The sequence below is a fragment of the Eurytemora carolleeae genome, unplaced genomic scaffold (genome assembly GCF_000591075.1).
Source record: "Eurytemora carolleeae unplaced genomic scaffold, Eaff_2.0 scaffold1053, whole genome shotgun sequence".
NCBI classification, from domain to species: domain Eukaryota; kingdom Metazoa; phylum Arthropoda; class Copepoda; order Calanoida; family Temoridae; genus Eurytemora; species Eurytemora carolleeae.
Window position 1 is genome coordinate 223,114 of NW_019402152.1, and position 20,265 is coordinate 243,378.

General features: G+C 31.9%; 2 protein-coding genes and 1 long non-coding RNA gene across 3 annotated transcripts; all 3 read right to left on the reverse strand.

The window, feature by feature from the left end:
- Window positions 1-1,591: 1,591 nt before the first annotated feature.
- Window positions 1,592-2,325, reverse strand: LOC111717992 (uncharacterized). The gene is made up of 2 exons (XR_002768972.1): window positions 2,070-2,325; window positions 1,592-1,836 (listed from the first exon to the last, which is right to left on the reverse strand). It is a non-coding gene; the product is annotated as an uncharacterized LOC111717992 (long non-coding RNA).
- Window positions 2,326-2,411: 86 nt separating this feature from the next.
- On the reverse strand, window positions 2,412-14,669 carry LOC111717993 (vacuolar protein sorting-associated protein 4B). The gene is made up of 16 exons (XM_023493460.1): window positions 14,586-14,669; window positions 13,922-13,965; window positions 12,844-12,924; window positions 12,294-12,348; window positions 11,752-11,814; window positions 10,644-10,754; window positions 9,642-9,726; window positions 8,172-8,236; window positions 7,464-7,564; window positions 6,637-6,693; window positions 5,740-5,837; window positions 4,971-5,061; window positions 4,410-4,487; window positions 3,965-4,068; window positions 3,260-3,384; window positions 2,412-2,727 (listed from the first exon to the last, which is right to left on the reverse strand). Exons 1-16 carry the CDS (start codon window positions 14,628-14,630, stop codon window positions 2,617-2,619), a joined length of 1,314 nt encoding a protein of 437 aa, XP_023349228.1. The 5' UTR covers window positions 14,631-14,669; the 3' UTR covers window positions 2,412-2,616.
- Window positions 14,659-18,862, reverse strand: LOC111717994 (RCC1-like G exchanging factor-like protein; the record flags this gene model as incomplete). The annotated part of the gene is given in 7 exon segments (XM_023493461.1): window positions 14,659-15,099; window positions 15,524-15,630; window positions 16,219-16,262; window positions 16,902-16,966; window positions 17,246-17,314; window positions 18,053-18,111; window positions 18,769-18,862. Coding segments are annotated over 7 exon segments (489 nt in total), but the record flags the coding sequence as incomplete, so codon positions are not given.
- Window positions 18,863-20,265: the final 1,403 nt, after the last annotated feature.

A 20,265-nucleotide genomic window follows, 5' to 3' on the forward strand; every position in this document is an offset into this window, starting at 1 on the left:
CTTCTTTTTATAAAGTTTATGCTGACATGAACTCGGGAATGTAAAGTAAAGCTTATGCTGAAATAAACACGGGGAATACATGACAGGTTGTCAGAGAATTAATTTACAGAAAATAAAAATCATTTTCTAGAATTTTTTAATGTGTAAAGATGATCCAGGGCCTAAAAGGTTATATAGTGTCTTCGTCTGAATATCACTTGACACTGATACTTCGCTGCTATTGGTTGAAATTTCGGTCACGTGATACAGACGTATCAATAATATTATTTATTATAGCTACTAAAAAAAGTAATTTATTCAAATTAAAATGGAGCGTACCTAAAATGTTTAGGCTCCACTGGGTTATCGTAATTTTCAAATTTGTTGTGTATTTGCTGAATATGATCTGTTTCCTCCCACACACAATATATGCAAGTTTTGGTATAACGTTGACACAGTTTAGTTTCAATTTCAGTTATACAGTGATAACCAAAAAAACAATGGAATAGGAGGACGACATTATAGCAATACTTAAGTGTATTTTATGGGTTTACAAAACAAATAGTTTTACTTTACACTTACAAAATCACTTATTTAGTGAACTTGGTCTGTTTACACTGCACAATTGTTGTTTTTCATGTTTTTTAAGTTACTTAATTCTCAAAGTCGTCTTACTGTGCCAGAGTTTTCTGGTTATCACTGTAACAGCTTTTAATTTACAGGGTTGCCCACACTACCCACAGAGGACGAGATTTGAAATTCTTAAATAAACACTTTCATAATCAATTTACTTTTACTGTCTTGAACTTTGACCTTAAACGACTTATTTAATGATTTGACAAAGAAAGAACTCAGTTGCAGTGAATCACTAATGAACAGAAGAAAGCAGCGTAAATTTCGTGCATTCTCCTCTGAAGTCTTACCCTTGTTGGGTAACCCTATAATACGTTTAAATATTTAAATTAAATTGAAAAATAAAATTTAAATCTTATTTTGGTTATATAAGCAAGCATCTTGATTTACCAGAGAAATAGCTGTTAAAAGTTGGTAAAAACTGTGATTTATTGCACTTTTCTCCTCAAGCATATTATTTTTTACTTTCCTGCCACTTAACTTGTTTTTGAAGGTAAAGAAAATATCAATCTTTTCCATATATAACGCTGTTATGCTTCCAATTTGATTTGAAATTATCTAAACTTATATTACCTGATTTTAGATGAATTTAAATCGAGTCGTATGCATCACATAGTACACAAAATTACGTACAATACTCGTATTGTGTCCGACAAAATTATTAATAAGAGTGATAATTTTAGAATAAAGAGCTTTTCTTACAGTGAAGCGGGTGCAATTTTATGTGTTATTTAATTTCTGTTTTTACACTGTTTTATTTAATCTTGAAAGACATGTCAAGTAATGTGAGCAAATTTAATTTTTTTTGTTATATTTAACACTTGCGACGTCGTGTATAATTGATGCATTTCTCTGTTGCCACCTATTGTACTTGATAATCTATTTGCTCTGAATTATGTATTAAGTCCATAAGTGTTCTAGGCTAGTAGCAATGCATACCATATTAATATGAATAGTTTTATAATAAAAATCATGGAAGTATTATCTAATTATTTTATTCATCTAATAACTTTTATCAGTTATTTTGAAATCAAGAAATTTGTATTAATATGTTGATTAATCACATAAATATATTTAAAATACATAATTCAACGTTTTTTGAACTAACTGTATGGAGAACAAATTTAAATCAAATTAACTTAATAAATCAAAATATAAATAAAATACATCCTTATTTAGTTTTTATCCCTCTTGCTTTATTTTAACCTTAATTTAAAGGGTATCCTACGAAACATGACAGCAGTTGGTGAATTGTTGAAAATATCTTCTTCCGTAATTTTTTGAGATGTTTGATAACAAAGAGATTAATAAAAAACGTTAAATGGCGGTCGGTCATTTATAGTAAAATTGATAAAACATTTTTGAGTCAAGGATTCTTTTTTAACTGCAAAAAGTCTTCTATCGACTAATACTGTAAAATGTACTGTATATGAAAAAAGACGGGTGAAAATATTTACCACCAATGTCATGTTTCGGGGGACACCCTGTAGCCTGATTGGAACATTCTGATTGAATAATTTTCTCATTTTAAACAATGTGCAATCCTATTCATAGTGATATTGAGTGGGCTCTAAAATAAACGGAATTCGAAAATTACAACTCTCCCCACCGGAAAAGATTTTAGCTGTGCTTGTGAGAAAACTAAATAATTGAATATTAAAAGAAAAGTTTTTTATTTGGGGTTTCTTCTTTAATCAATAACTTTATTTATTTTTCCCAATTCAGCAAATAAAAAAAAAAATTTAAATTAGAAAAATAATGTTAGATTTCATTGAAGTTTTTCTTTAATGATATTCCTTTTGAAATTATGTCTGTTTTCTTAGAAATTAAATCATAGTTCATTGCGAGTGAATGCATATTAATTAGAAAATGAGGAAGATGATAATCAAGGTGAAAAATGATGGGAATTTTCTGTACAACTCGGTGTACAGTTTAGTAAGTACGGTACAGCGACAAAATATTACAATTTAAAAGCTGGGAATAAATATCACGAAGAAACCCAATTTATCCGTCCTGGCCAAAATCGTTTCTAAAATCGTCCAACTTCTTGAGGTCGCCGGCGTTGACGGTCGGTTTCTGAGTGGCGAGGGACCTTAGCATATCTGTCACACTTACCTAAATAAGAAAGGTCATAAACTTGTGGTTCTGACAAGTTCTCCAACAAAATTTGAGGCAAATCGCCCAAGTGGTTCTGGAGTTACAATCAGACATACAAAAACAAACAGACAGACAAACAAAGATTACTATTTGATAAAATACTAGATTTTAAACCCAGCTTTGCCTGGAAGCAAAACTTACGCTTTATAATGAAAAGCACTTAATTAGAATTTTCAAGCCAGGCTAAGAACATAATAGGAGTTCCCTTAATAAAATTTTAGGCAAATTGGTCCGGGGGTTGATGCATTTCAATCGGAAATCCAGACATACAGAGATTACTACTTTATAGATATACATTATATCATATATATTATATATAGATATATGATTGATTTACAATATACTCTATGTATATTTAAATGGAGTACTAAAGATTATTTGCAAGTAAATATATACTGTAGTAGAGACTATAAATCAATATACATAATATACATATTAAATCTATATATAGATGACCATAGTTGATATGAAGGATGAAGAATAAACTTACCACAGGTTCTAGTAGTTTATCACTTGGAACATCTAACCATGTCATCTCTAGTGCTCCAGGTGTTCCAGGAGAACAAGGAGTCAGCAGGTCATGAACAATCAGACTTGGATCTGTTCTAGAGGGACCTAATCATATGCGTTCATCAATATTAGAATAAAAAGGAACTAAACTATATTCTCTAATCCCTTGGCAACCTGAATGCAAAAACCATTGATATTTCAAACTATGAATAACAGAATATATAGATTGAAAGATCAAAGGAATCAAAGGTTAGGAGATTTGGAAAATTTTAATTAAATAAATTGTGACAAGTATTTGGTTCCTTTTTGGAGCAAAAATTCAAAAAGATTGATTAATTGTTTTAATTTAATCTGTTGGCAGAACATCAAACTTGTCCTTGGCTTGAAAATTTAACAAAGTGGGTTGCGAGTTCAGACTCTTTTAACTCTTCCGATAAACTTGGGAATTGAGTGGCGAAATTGAAATTAAGGCGAACGTTTCCATGAAAATATAATTGTACGACGTCTAAGCTTCTCAAAATGTAGTCTTTGAATCTGAAACAAAAAGAGTAGTCAGACCACATTTTGGAAAGCATAGACAACTTATTTTGAGTATTTTCTAGTGTTATCAGATTTATGAATGAATATAGACGATATAAAAGTGTTTAATGACACACCCTGTATTGTATCCAACACGGCTGTATACCTGAACATTTAACAAAGTGAGTAGCGGACTGAACCCTTCTAACCGGCTGCATCAAAGCATCTCGAACCACAAGAGATATGTCTGCACCAGAATATCCCTCGGTTCTAAATAAATAAAAATAAAAGGCTTAATTAAACATTGAAATCGTCATATTTAACGAGTTTTAATTCGTCTCTTTGCAGTCTCATCTCCTTTATGGCAGGGTAACCCTGTATATGAAAAAAAAGTCGCAAAAGTTAACTTTCTCAAATTGTTTTGATGTCTCCTAAAACCATATAAATCAGCTGAATGCTTAAAAAATGGTTAAAATATAATTTGAGATGAATAAAGCTTCTCAGATTGTTCTGAAACCATCAAAATCAGCTGAATGTTAAAAAGACGGTTAAAAACAATGCCCACATCTATAACAGGTAAACCACTAATTAGATTAAAATAAAAATCTTACTGGCTTCCTAATTTTCTGTAATCCTGTTCACTTAAACTGCTAGGAGTAGTTCCCATGTTCAGTTTAAACATTGAAGTTCTGAACACAACATCATTTATTCAAAAATTCATGTTTTCTTCGATTGTGTATTTGTTGAAAGGGACTTCAAGCGTAATTTTAAAGGAGCCTCTAATTATCAAGTGGTATCTTTAACCTACCTTTGTACCTTTATCACATCAAACATGATAGATTTAACCATACACGGTGTTGTTGTGAATTCAACATGCAACTTTTAAAAAATAAAATTACGCCTGGAGCCCCTTTAAAACTTGTTGAATAATGTTTAACAGAGTTAGTGTAATAAATAGATACATCTGGATAAAACTTAAAGATTAAGTGATTAAACCGTTAATTCTTAGGGCAAAGACTCGATTACATGTATGTAGTGTACTATGTAGTAACTAAAAAGATTCCGTTAATAATGGTTTGACCATTTGCGCATAAAAAGGACAGTACAATGTACATGTTTGAAACAAAATGTGCCTACTGAAATATCCAGGTCAACCTCTGAATAATGTTTTCCTGGCGTTTTCTTCCGGCAGCGGAATATAAATTCGTTTCTCGAATCTCCTTCTGATTGCTGCATCAAGAACCCAGGGGATATTTGTGGCACCTAGGAGATAGAAATAAGATTTATTCATAAATGGGACAGTCAACGACGAGCATAATTTTCAGCATATATTAATAAGACCTAGAACAAGGATACAGTAACCAACTTAGACCAAGGATACAGTGACATACCTAGAACAAGGATACACTGACCTACCTAGAACAAGGACACAGTGAACTACCTAGAACAAGGATACAGTGAACTACCTAGAACAAGGATACAGTGACCTACCTAGAACAAGGATACAGTGACCTACCGAGAAGAAGGATACAGTGAACTACCTAGAACAAGGATACAGTGACCTACTTAGAACAAGGATACAGTGACCTACCTAGAACAAGGATACAGTGACCTACCTATAACAAGGATACAGTGACATACCTAGAACAAGGATACAGTGACCTACCTAGAACAAGGATACAGTGAACTACCTAGAACAAGGATACAGTGAACTACCTAGAACAAGGATACAGTGATCTACCTAGAACAAGGATACAGTGACCTTCCTAGAACAAGGATACAGTGACCTACCTAGAACAAGGATACAGTGACCTACTTAGAACAAGGATACAGTGACCTGCCTAGAACAAGGATACAGTGACCTAATTAGAACAAGGATACAGTGAACTACCTTGTAAAAGGATACAGTAACCTGCCTAGTAAAAGGATACAGTAACCTACCTAGAACAAGGATACCGTCCATATCGTTCCCAACCCCCTGCATCTGTACAAGGAATTCCGTTTTTATTCGTCGTGCTGATTCAGATTCATTATCTGACCTAAAGCAGTCAATTAATGAATCAATTAATAATATTAATAATAATCAATATAATAATAATATTAATAATAATTAATATAATAATAATAATAATAATAATTAATATTAGACACCTAGTTTCATTGACTAAACACTGGTTAGGGTTAGACACTAGGTGACTAACTCTAAATAAGTCTCTAGGCGACTAACCTGTTTCTGATGGATCTAGGTGACTAACTCTAAATAAGTCTCTAGGCGACTAACCTCCAGCTGATCAATGAATATAGTAAACTAACCCTACATAAGTCCCTAGGAGACTAACCTTGAGCTAGTCACTGAAACTAGGTTTCAAACCATAAATTAGTCTTTAGGCGACTAACCTTAAGCTGGTCAATGAATCTAGGTGCCTAACCCTAAATAATTCTCTATGGGACTAACCTTGGGTTATTCAAAGAATCTAGGTGCCTAACCCTAAACAAGTATCTATGGGACTAACCTTGGGTTATTCAAAGAATATAGGTGCCTAACCCTAAATCAGCATCTAGGGGACTAACCTTGAGCTGGTCGATGAATCTAGGTGACTAACCCTATATAAGTATCTAGGGGACTAACCTTGAGCTAGTCAATGAATCTAGGTGACTAACCCTAAATCAGCATCTAGGGCACTAACCTTGAGCTGGTCAATGAATTTAGGTGACTAACCCTAAATAGCTAGTCAATGAATCTAGGGGACTAACCCTAAATCAGCATCTAGGGGCCTAACCTTGAGCTGGTCGATGAATCTAGGTGACTAGCCCTAAATAAGTATCTAGGGGACTAACCTTGAGCTGGTCAATGAATCCACCTCGTCTATGAATATGATAGAGGGTTTCTGCTCTCTGCATAAATAATTAAAATTATTGATTGTAAATGATATCGTATCAAGGGGTCTTTCTCTCCTAAGTTAAAATCTGTAAACACCCTATTATTTAATATATTATATCATTAAGTACAAGAAAGACCAATATCTTTTAAATTTGTTCCAACTCTTGCAAGATCAAGCATTTCAAGTGATACTTAAACACATATAAACCCTGCGACCTTATTTAGTTTGAGGCTATTGAATACAACTAGTTCAAATTTTTAATGTATTGTCTTGATTTGGCAAAGAAAGAAATAAGTTCACAATTTTTAAGAAACAAATAATGTAAGAATAAAGATTGAATAAGTTCCGTAAAGTAATTTCTGAAGTCCCATCTTTAATGTGTAACTTTTATTATTTGAACACTATTAAAAGGCTCAAAAAAATACGCAAAGGTTCTAAAATTTCAAAATTATAATCTGTAAAAGTTTGCTTTCGTTAAAGAAGGCATAATTTGTAACCTAGAAAAAAATACCGATCATTTCTAAACCTCTGAGCGATATTGTTGCAATTATCTTATCTCCGTGTAAAGTATAAAACGTGCAAATATTTAACGAGTTCGAAATATATAGACCTCAGAATTTCGTGGAACTTTTGAAAGTCCAAAAAGTCCTTAAAAAACGAACCACTAACTAACGGTTAAGGTTTCCGACGCAAGTGGATTTTACTTGCGAGCAATTGCGGGCTCTGAAATTTCATTGAAATTTGGGGCAACGAAATTCCAATTGTAAACCCTACAAACAGTACCTGGCCATCTCGAAGAGGTTCTTTACTAACTTCTCCGACTCTCCCAACCATTTACTCACAAGGTCGCTGCTACTCACGCTAAAGAACGTCGAATTGTTCGCCTAGAAAATAATTGTTTTTAATCCGAATATAACTTTATTAATGTATCTATTGTAACCTACAGATCAAGGTACTTTGTCTGTAGGTTGATTGTTAAAGATGCATAGGGTTGATCAACCTAAGCCCTAAATCTTCAAGAAGTTCTTTTTTAGGAATGCATAACATAAAAAAATATAACTGCATCATAAAGTAAAGTTTAATTTTAAAGGAACTGTGTACGTAATTTGAAGCGTCTCTTCATTTAAAGTGTTGTATGCCCGTATTTACGGTACTACGTAAATTGGGCAGGCAACTATTAACTTGGACTGTCTGTAATATCTGGATTTAAAGTGTTGTATGCCCGCATTTACGGTACTACGTAAATTGGGCAGGCAACTATTAACTTGTACTGTCTGTAAAATCTGGATTTCAAGTGTTGTATGCCCGTATTTACGGTACTACGTAAATTGGGCAGGCAACTATTAACTTGGACTGTCTGTAAAATCTTGATTTAAAGTGTTGTATGCCCGTATTTACGGTACCGTCATAAATTGGGAATGCAACTTATAACAGGACTTATTCGCAAAAGTCCAACACACATATGTCCTATAAATATTAAGCAATGTTTACCTCCGTAGCAACTGCCTTAGCTAGGTACGATTTACCAGTTCCTGGTGGGCCAAACAGAAGGATTCCTAAAACACAAAGATTCTCTATATAAAGATGATTTTTTGTCTAATTATTTTGTACAGAAACCCTGAGCTGAAAACTTTAGAATGGTGGATATCGAGATTAATGCTTGATCCTCTCTTTTTCCTAATATCGAGACAAACCTAATCTTGTACTTGTATCCTGAAAAGTGTATAAAATTCAACCAATCAGAGTCGTGTATATGAAGCCAATAGATTTGAAATTTTTTCGCGCCATTTAAGATTAATATACAGAAACGGGAGCGACTCTCTTTTTTTTAAAAACCGGTTTTTGATTTTTCTCTACTGTATCCAATAAAGAACGGTTTAAGAAGAAAATCAAAAGTGTGTCAATTGGATACTCAGATTAAGTAATCGGGATTAGGGATATCTCATTCTAAAGTTTTCAGCTCTGGTTATATTGGTTATAAATTGGTTATATTAGTTGCTTGAACGTTCAATAATCCACATCAAATCCGCAGTTATTTAACACAGTTGTAAGTGTGCTGTGCTAAAAGCAAACACATATTAAAAATATTAAATTGTATTTCAAAAGTTATTTGATCATTTGTTAAATAAAAGGATTTTTTGTTGAAATAAACCTGAATTTGTGAATAAGTAACGCACCTCTTTTGTATGAAAAATGTCCAATATACTTGATGAAAATTTTCAGATGTAGTAAAATATGTTTTTTCAAGTGCTCTAGGAAGTGACATTTTATGCAGTGAAAGGAGCAGGACAGTAAATATATCCAATATAAAACGTTAAAAATGTGAGCTAATGTCGTCTTTTGTATTATCATAAGCAAGGAAATAATCTTGCATAAATGTATGCATATCTAATCCATTAACTCGTTAACTGATTTGTTAGGATTTATGTTAAAAAGCACGAATCAGTAAATGGAATGGAACTTCCAAGCAAGCAAAAAATGTCTATATTCATTAGAGAAGACGACAATTGTTTCCAATCTTTATTAGACCTTCCTCCACCTCCAATTCAACATTTTTTACCACGCTATTAATGCTTGCCCCACTGACGGTTTTTTTTTAAACTTGAAGAAAACGAAATTTATCTGTTTTTGTAATTTCAGAGAAGTTGAGTTGTAATAATTAAATTTAATTATTTAAAGCAATAATTGAATAAGACTAACGAAAATTAACACAAAAACTAAATAATTAATTCGAGAGAAACAAAAAAGTTCAGTATCCGTGAAAATACAACAATCTTTACACATCATCATTGTATCCACTTTTTGAAGAACTCGGAACCCAATAATATTTCTGATTTATAAATCACAGTGTTTGAAGACCCATTTCAAATATTTTAGATTTTTAAGCTACCGAAAGTATTTATATCCTCTGTTTAAAGGCCCCACTCCGCTGTAATTACGGTTAACAAAATATCGTCATACCTTTCCAAGGTTTCCTATTCCCTGTGAAAAGGTGAGGGAACTTTATGGGAAGAATAACTGCCTCCTTTAAAGCTTCCTTAGCTGCCTAGTGTAGTAAACCATAATTAAATATTATCAGACTGAACAGATCAGCAAATATTAGATATTTTTATTATAAAAAATTAGGATTCTTTTATTTTCATATTTTTTATATAACAATATTAAGCAAATAATAATTGATAAATAATGATTAATGCAGATAATCATTTCTCAAATTTTGGCGCATTTTTAAAAATAATTATTATCGCATTTTTTTCAAGGGTGCTTTTTTAACACTGTCTTCACAAAACAGTGAATAGAGAGCGTCATACTTACACATACATCATACAGTAAACATTCAAGAATATATTTTTCTAAGGGACTGTAGATGTTTCTAAGGGACTGTAGATGTTTCTAAGGGACTGTAGATGTTTCTAAGGTACTGTAGATGTTTTCTAAGGTACCGTAGATGTTTCTAAGGTACTGTAGATGTTTCTAAGGGACTGTAGATGTTTCTAAGGGACTGTAGATGTTTCTAAGGTACTGTAGATGTTTTCTAAGGTACTGTAGATGTTTCTAAGGTACTGTAGATGTTTCTAAGGGACTGTAGATGTTTCTAAGGTACTGTAGATGTTTTTAAGGGACTGTAGATGTTTTTAAGGGACTGTAGATGTTTCTAAGGGATTGTAGATGTTTTTAAGGACCTGTAGATGTTTTTAAGGGACATTAAATGTTTTTTTCAAGTGACTCTCCAACTGAAGGGTTGCATGTAAGATTTTCGAAGATATAATATTAATAAAATTAATGATATAGATAAAAAAAAAAATAACAATAATAACTATAATAACAAAAATAACAATAACAATAACAATAACAATAACAATAACAATAACAATAACAATAACAATAACATCAATAATAATAATAATAATAATAAAACCATAATCATATAATCCTTATCATAATCATAATATTATCGAGTACCTCTAACCCAGCAACATCCTCCCACTTAACATTAGGTTTCTCTACTACAATGGCTCCCTCCAGTTTACTTTGGAACTTCTTCTTTTCTCCGTCATCGTCAGAGTCTTCACCCTGAATCAAGATCGGAGCTGAAAACTTTGAACTGTGGATATCGAGATAAATCTCTTCTTTTTGTAAATCTTATGAATATTTTAATCTCTACTTTGAATCCAGAAATGTTTCTAAGATTCCACAAATCAGAGTGGTGTTTTACAGAATCCCAAACAGCCATTCAGAAGCCGGCCGAAATTTGAAATTTCCCACGCCGTTTAATAAGAATTGGCCGGAATCCGGTAGGGCAATCCAAAAAGATGGCGAAAAAGCGGATTAAGCAGAAATCAAAAGTGTCCAAGTGGATATTCAGATTAAACGATTGGTAATAAGGATAGATTCAATTTTATATTTTTCAGCTCAGATCAGACAAGTAGCTAGTTCAGTTTAACTACTGACAAGTGAATATAAATCAAATTAAATCTAATAAATAAATGGAAATAATAATCAGTCCTGGTAAATCAAATTAAATTTAATCAGGATAAAATCAGGATCAAATTAATATAAAATCAAGATCGGCTTAAATTAAGATCCGGTCAATTTAGGGTTAATTTCAAGATCGGATCAAATCAAGATTGGGTTAAATAAAGATCAAATCAAGATTGGGTTAAATAAAGATCAAATCAAGATTGGGTTAAATAAAGATCAAATCAAGATTGGGTTAAATAAAGATCAAATCAAGATTGGGTTAAATAAAGATCAAATCAAGATTGGGTTAAATAAAGATCAAATCAAGATTGGGTTAAATAAAGATCAAATCAGAATCGGGTCAAATCAAGATAAATCAGGTCCAATCAAATCAATGCTTGTAAGGAGGTCGGATTTGATGAACATCAGGGATGAAAATACTCTGAAAAAAGTTTAACTACTATAGTTTAAATCCGATAAAATCAATCAAATCATATTAAATCAGGAGTAGGTTAAAACCTTGAAAAAAAATCATAATTCTTATATGTCCCACCTCAATCGTTGTTTTAAGCATGTAAAATGTAAATTATGTTTACATTTTTTTATTTACCTTTTTATCTGAACCCTCGTGGTCATTACTGCTCCCAGCCTTAACCGGTTTCTTCTTTCCACCCTATTGTAAACAAATTTTTCAAAACAAACAATACATCTGACAAGAAATGTTAAGTTACAAGATGTACCTTATTATTACTATTATTTTTATTATTTCTGAAAATATATTGGTTCGTCAAAGGTTTTTTTGCGAAAATCCTAATTACCGTAAAAATCCAAGTTTTACATAAAGCTGTTTGATTTGTTAAAGAACTTTTACAGATTTTATTTTGCTCAGGTGGCTTATTTGAATGGGATAAAATACCGAGTATATTGAAAATCAAACATTTTTGGTTTTCTGCGACACAATATACAGTACACTGATACGGTATACACCCCTGATATTGTGGATGGGGGAGGATGATAAGTTTGCCAAAAGAAAAATTGCATTATTATTATTTAAATTCAAACTATATTTGTTGTTAAATTTTACTACAAATTACCCATTGATTTAAGTCTTAATTTATAATTTTAAGATTATCTTTATATTAAAAAAATCACCTTTATGTACTCCTTTAGTTTTTCTGCTCGCTCCAAGTAGGTAATACACTTGGCCCTGATCAAAGAAATACTTTTATTCAAAGATTAATGATCGAATTTGTTAATTTTTAGGATATATCAGAGAATTGAAAAAAGGGAAATGAGCGAAAGTATTTTTTGTCGCTACAGGTTTATATTTTGAAGAATTCCATCCCACTGAGGAAAGAAGGGCTGGTATTTGGAGCCCGGCGGGCCACTTTTATTATTATTAAATTATAAGTTTACCTGCACTTGGTCTTAAATTACGAATTCAGTTATTTTTCCCTATAAAACCCACTCACTCAACTCAACTTAGAAACCAAGCTAAGAGCATTCCCGTGGTTCTCTAGAGTTCCCCAATCAAAAATTGAGGCAAATCGGTCCAGGGGTTCATGAGTTATGATCGGATAAAAAACCAAACAGATATTACTACTTTATATAAATATAGATAATTAGATATGTTACGCTCAATACTATCCAAGGGCTTCAATATTTAAGATAGGTCAATATAAAGGGTTTACTGCTTCGTTACCTGATGCTTTCTTTGGCTTTGTCACTCTGTGCTTCATACTTAATCGCATGCAGGAAATATTCTACTGCATGCTCGTACAACCTTAACAAATCAAATTAATCAATCAATCAATCAACCAAGTCATCATTCAATTAATCAATCTATTAAAAAATTAACAACTAATTAATAAAATCGACCACATTTATAAAGATTTATAAAGAGTGAGTCGAGACTCATAATTCTTTTTTTGATACTCTGATTAAATTAATTAATCAGTCCCAAATTAAACTTAAATGTAAACCTTCTTTCATAATAGCATACCAGCAAACTATAACTATATTAAATTGTTGTTAAATGAACATTCTATAAATAAATTTTTCGACTATTTATTATATATGAATATAAAAAGTTAAACTTATGCCAGAGTTCTTTTTTGTTGGGAGATTTATATAAGCACAGATACGCTGGTACGAGTACAAATATAATAGTTCGGCGGGTTTAAGCATGAAAAGTTTTTATTTTTACAAATAGTGCACATTTAAATATAAATTAACATTGAACTATTAGAATAGAATTGGTAGTTTATTGGTACAAAAATGACGCAGGAAAGATGACCAACATAAATCATCTAATATCCATTTAATAATTATCAAAATTTATCTAATGATCTTCAAAAAAAAATCATTAACTAATAAACTTTTTGATCACATCAAATACTCAAATAATCAAATTATCAGTTTTTACCTAATAATCTACTAAAGAATTCAACAAATCAATTAAATAAAAAAAAATATTATAAATACAATCAATGACTCTATCTATGTAATCTTTCAATTAATCCCAAAAACCACCAGAACTTAATTCAAAGTTATCAAAAATCATCAATAATTAAAATAAGTTACATGACTGTTCATTTTTAACTGGGCCAATGACAGAATTATCAATAATCAAAATTTAAGATTGAAGATAAATTTGTTTACCTAAATTTGAATAACCAAAAAGGAGGGGCGAAGGAGGNCCCATTTTGGAGAGCCCAGACCGCAATCGGAACTAACGCCAGTGAGCTCCGGCATCCCCCGGCTCCCTTAATCCTATTTACCTTAAAGCCTCATCATAGTTTTTAGCTTTGTCTTCCTCAGTGGCCTAATTATTTCAATAGTCAATCAATCAAATATTTGATCAATCAATTAATTGAATATTTGATCAATCAATTAATTGAATATTTGATCAATCAACTAATTGAATATTTGATCAATCAATTAATTGAATATTTTATCAATCAATTAATTGAATATTTGATCAATCAATTAATTGAATATTTGATCAATCAATTAATTGAATATTTTATCAATCAATTAATTGAATATTTGATCAATCAATTAATTGAATATTTGATCAACCAATTAATTGAATATTTGATCAAACAATTAATTGAATATTTGATCAGTCAAACAATATAATAATTTTTAATTCAACCATTGGAAATATTGTCCTAAACAACTATTAGAAATACTCGAGAGACGCAATATGTTTAATTTAATACAGTTTAAAACAGATAAATCCAATTTAAAAATAAACATAAAATTTAGAAATCATGGCATTGCTCTACGGGATCCAGTTTCGTTCTACATTCATGATTCAAAGTAAAGATCCCATAAATAACGATTGACATTAATAATTAATCAATATCAAAGATAAAGTTTGTAAGAAAAGCAAAAATCGTTTATTTGATTTGTTGATTGATTGATTGATTGATTGAATTCCTTTGTGACGAGATCAATGGCTTTCTGAAGCGTGTTCCCAGACATTTTCTAAATCCAGCCAACCTAATTATGATCTGAAAATATGGTGAATATGACAAGAATTCAGGTACTATTTGTTTACAACTGTTTTCAACTGTTCTTGAATTGCGCGGAGTTTAGAGGGCTCGCAATTGCGCGCAAGTAAAATCCACTTAAACATTTAAACTTCGATGAACCAACCAAATGGTGTCACAAAAAATGTTTTCCATTATTCTTCTTTCCATTTAAATCCATGTTTGTGGGTTATTTCATGTTGCCAAAATACGCATGAAAAAAAATTATCAAAATTAACATTAAAAAATCTGATTCTAATTTAATTGTTTTCATCAAATGGTTGAGGGGGAGAACCGAGAAATGGTGTTTTGGAAACAACTTTCATTCTTTGCAGAAAATAAACTGAGAGGTTCGGGTTGTAAGATAAGAATTATGTCCAAGCTGAGGCAATAACTGCAGAGTGATCCACTCCCAATGACACCTAAAATATTATATTATCTATAAAAATAAAAGCTCTTCGCTCATACATGTATGTTCGCTATAGCAGGCCATACGGTTGGACCAAATTGGGAAACATTTTTTTTTAGGGACACCATAGGTACCACAGGGGGTGAAAAAGGCTAACTTGGAATTTTTTAAATACCACGAGAAAAAATCCATGGGCAACGCTGGGCACTTAATCTAATATCATGATACCACAAAGAACTTCAAGAAAAAAAGAATATTAACTTGCAAATTTATTCCTCCATTTTTGCACTTTTTCCTAAAAAAACACGAATCAAAAACGTGTCACTACATAAGGGGAAAATAATTTTTTTTTCGACAAAATATGTGGGGAAGCAGCATTTACTGAATTTTTCCAAAATATCTTTTTAAAAACTCTTTTATAAAAAGTTTTTTTGTACCTCTTTAACGCGGCCAGGAATGGCAATTTTAAGCGGGAAAAACTGGTTTCCGTGTTCTCCTAGTCCTAAACATCTTTCACGGTTCTGCCCCCAGATATACAGATCACCTGCATCAGTAAAAGGGACTGTTTACATATTTTCAAATGACCCTCCATTCAATGAGTTGCATCCTCGTTATTCAATGGTGTCTCTTCGTCTGGGCCAAAAATGTTGAATATGTCCATTTTTTAAATTTTGTTTTCTCCACAAAATTTATTTGCGGATTTATACAGCAGAGACAAAGAAAGAATTGAAATAATTCAACACGTTATATTGATCAAAACGAGACGATATATTTATTATTTAGACGATATATTCCTTATTGAGACGATATATTCATTATTGAGACGATATATTCCTTATTGAGACGATATACTCATTATTGAGACAATATATTCCTTATTTTTGCCCAGAAAAGGTTGAAAGGGAACCGTTGTGAATAGGGAATGCATCACATTAATTTATGGTTCACTTCGTGTATCGTGTTGTTTTAAGAAAACACGGGGAATAAATGTTGATTAGAACAAGGTCAATTTTTAATGCAATTTTGAAAAAACTTTTAAAGGAAGAACAAAAGAACGTGTAAATGAAATTTTTACCTATTTGGTCGTATTTATTTTTCGTGTACATAAGCAAAAATGCTGACATAATAATACCTGATGAATTCACAACAGCTTGATGTCCCAAACCAGCATGCAAACTAAAATATTACATCAAACAAATATTTTTTAACTTAATGGTCGTTGGAGGGGGGTTGGGGGGGGGGGGGACTACAATTTGACGAGATTCTAAAAGATAACATAAAAATGTTAGATCGTGATAATTCGGAAAACCTTCTTCTTCTTCTCAACTATATCAGCAACATGTATAAAAATTACAAAAATTATATAAAATTTAACAATAATAATCGAAATTATATAAAATTGAGCTATTTTTCGCAGCACTCACCAAAAAATGTTATGGAATAGTTCTGTGCAAATAAGTATTTAGCATTCTTAGCAGCTTCAGCATTTTTAGCAAAAGTAATACAGAAAACCAATTCAGAATTTTTAACTAGGTTTACTTTAAGATCAATCAAGATTAAAGATTAAAGTTGTTAAATTCAGCAAAGTATTATCAGGTTATTCAAGAATGGAATACAATCTGATTTTTTTTCTACATGGCTAATATGTAAAATCCACTTTAAGAATATTTAAAACCAGCCGTTCCTAGTTCAGAGGTCTGATTAAATGAATAGTTAGAAGAAATTGAACTAAGAATTTCCGATACACTCTCGGCCACGATTGAAACGTAATTAATTAATTTCCACCTCTGTAGAATTATTTATTTATCTATTTACCTCGTAATCTTAATGTCGGGGCTGAAAGGTGAAATTCCGAATAACGCTGGAGGAATTTTTTCCGGCTACTCTCAAAATAATCGATCAATCATATTATTTAAATTATTCGCTTATCAACCAATCAATATCAAGAAACAACTAATTAAGCAAATATTCAAATTATCAATGAAAAAATCAAATAAATCAAATATATTAAATAAATAAATCAATAAATAAATCAATCACTAAAATTAATCTGACTCAACAATTCAACCAATCAGAGAATTCAATCAATCAAATTAGCTCAGCAAACACATCCAGCTTTGACTTCATCATGATAATTCAAAACTTTTTTGATAGGATTCCTTTATAGCGGTGTTGAGATTAGGACCTTTTCCTAGTATACCGTATCCCCATACATATACATCCCCATCCTAGATAGATAGATACAGATTATAGATGGATAGATTTTTAAAGAAGTGTTAAACATTTGATTAAAAGATTTTTGACAGGGAGTATATTTATTTTTCAAAATAACCACCCCGAGAGCCAAGGAAGGAAATGATTTTGTATGATTTAAGGAAAAAAGGAAATTATTTTAAATTTTTGCCCGAAAATTAAACTATTTTCCCAACTTCAGCGAAAAAAAAAACGAAAAAAATGTTCTAAAAGGATCTGTATTTCAAAATATTAACTTTAAAATAAATTATTTTAATATTTTATTTAACTTCAATCAGACATTTAAATGACAATTTTCAGTGATTTATGAAGTTGCAGATTTAATCCTCTATTTGTTTTTTTTTCTCTGGGTATTTAAGTATAACCGTCAATGTGTACTTTCAAGGCAGTTGCCCAAGTAAGTTACGTGCAGTTGCTGCGTTGACTTCCAAGAAAAAGAGAAATATGTATATATTTTATGGTTAGGTCACTTTCTGGGCCGAGCGCTGCGGCTAGGACACTAGGACAGACTTTCTCTCCGTCTTGTAATTCAATGCTGCATGCGCACGTAACTTCCTTAGGAATGGGTTTATTTATAAAAGTATTTTTTTGGAATAAAAAAGTTGTAGTATGTTCTAGTATGTAGTATGTTCTAGACCAAAACAAATTGTCTTGGAAAGAAAAATTTGTCTAATTATTTTTTAATAGTGTTTTGTTTGAACTAGATAACTTACTTCATTTAGAGCCAGACAAATTGTACCCCCGCTAGCGATATCTTTTACTTTTCCGATACCTGACAAAATAAATTATTTTAATATATTAAAGGGACTGTAGACATAATTTAACGTGCCCCTTCATTTATTGAATGACATATTTGCAGCATCGGACAACGGTTTAAAGGGTTTTGTTGAAAAAAAAGACTACTCAGGGGTGTACATTTTCTCGAAAATCACCCCCCCCCCCAAGTGATATACGCTTTTGTTTAAAAAAACTTGCCTTGTGATTTCCAACTTTTTCCCCAACTCATCAAAAATCATTTTCTGAAAAAATATACACCCCTGAGACAACTATCTGTAAAAATGGAGGGTTACTTGAAATATCGTCTTTTGTCCCTGAAATCAAAATAGATATGGTAACTAATTCAAAGTTTGAATGCTTGACTTAGAGTCCGGAAACTAAGGTTTACTTTTTTCAGAAAAAAATAAAATATGAATCAACCGAGCGTACCCTCAAGATTTTAACTGTATATTTTGAAATTCATTTGAAGAAAAATTAAAAATCAATTTTTTTTTACAAACTGAGAATTTTAGAGCAGCACCAATTTTTGTTGCTGACCCAATCCAATCCGACCAAACAAAACTCAACCTGACCCTGCCCGACCTTAACCCGACCATGATCTGACTCGACCCTACCCGACCTTGACCCCGATCATGTCCGAGTCTGTCCTGACCTAAAGGAATATGAGTAGGTGTATGAAGTTGCTGTTCCTCTGTGATCATCCTAAACTGTGAGTACTCAGAGTTACCCCATCCAAATACTTCACCCTGAACAGTCAAGATGTTTTTTAAAAGTGAGGAAATTTAATTTAAAAATAAATCCTACCCCCCTACCGCATATGAATATACAATATACATATACGGTACTGAATTTGGAAATGATTTTTTAAAGTTTTTTTTAAAGATTTTTTTATTAAAAAATACGTCCGTCTTAAAATTATTTTTGCATTCCAAAAAATGTTTTAGTTTTACATTTTTAGCTCACTTAATTTTTGGGTTTTTTAAAAACATCGGTTTTATTCTATTTAGTAGTAGCTTGGGAACCCAGCGCTGCCCAAGTTACTAAAAGTTTCTCCCGCCGTTTGCCCATACTTGAACGATTTTACCGGGAAAACTAAATTTTCGCTATTAAAGTCCACCCACTCAACTTAAAGTCTCAAAACCAAGCTAAAAACTTTCTAGTGGGCCTCCCAAGTTCCCCAAACAAAATCTGAGGCAAATCGGTCTTAGGGTTCCTGACTCCTGAGTTAGTATCTGAGAAAAAAAACAGACAGTATCTATTTATATACCTACTAGTTGAAGGGAGGCGGGAAATAATAAATTTCGGCCAGGATTTTTTTTATTTTTTTTTTGCGACTTTTTGAGACTTTGTAAACATTCTTTTCAACCCAAGCGATTTAGAAATAGATTTTTAGAAATAAATAAGACGACTTTTAAAAACTCTTTTCTAAATGGAGTACCATTCTGTAGACCATATAAAATTCTATGATGGGGCGCTATGGGTTGATGCCCCTTCATGGTATTACATACTCTTTAGGCCTCTCTCAACTTTCACCACTAACTAGTTGATGGAGCAAGGGTGATTTATCAAGACATGAATTAAGGACCAGATTTAATGAATACGTCCAGACTGAGTTGAACTAGATTTAGTTGAACCATTTGTCTTCAATTTAAACCAGCGCAAGAGAGGGATCGAATTGAAAGAATTTAAATCATGCATCAATGAAAACCGGTTCCAATTGAACGCCGGATCAAATCTCGAAACACTGAATGCAATTTTAAGTGAAACCAACCATGTTTCAGCTGCGCTTCAATTTTTTCAATATTTTTTGTCATTCAATATTCAATCATATGCGAACGAGACGAGCAAACAGAAAAAATGTTTTAAAAAATGAAGAAAACATGAAAAAGGGGGAAGGGGAGGGAAAAGTGAAGGGAAAAGTAAAGGGGAACAGGAACGGAAAGAGAAAAGGGGAAAAGGGAAAAGAGGAAGAGAAAAGGGAAAACGGGAAGAGGAGGGAAAAAGGGCAAGAAGGAAGGGAAAAGGGGCAGAGATAAGGGGAAAGAGAAAAAGAAAAGGGGGGAGGGAAGGAAAAAAAGAAGATAAAAAAATCCCCCCCGCCCAGTCAACCTCTCCTTAATTTGTGAGGGCTTCAGATACCCTGTTAAAT

What these genes read in the sequence shown, in the direction of transcription:
- LOC111717993 (XM_023493460.1), bottom strand. Translation starts at nt 14,630, where the DNA reads ATGTCTGGGAACACGCTTCAGAAAGCCATTGATCTCGTCACAAAG. An exon ending in GAATAGGAAACCTTGGAAAG is followed by an intron (nt 8,237 to 9,641) that starts GTATGACGATAT and finishes TTTGTGTTTTAG; the next exon opens with GAATCCTTCTGTTTGGCCCA. An exon ending in AACCTCTTCGAGATGGCCAG is followed by an intron (nt 6,694 to 7,463) that starts GTACTGTTTGTA and finishes TTATTTATGCAG; the next exon opens with AGAGCAGAAACCCTCTATCA.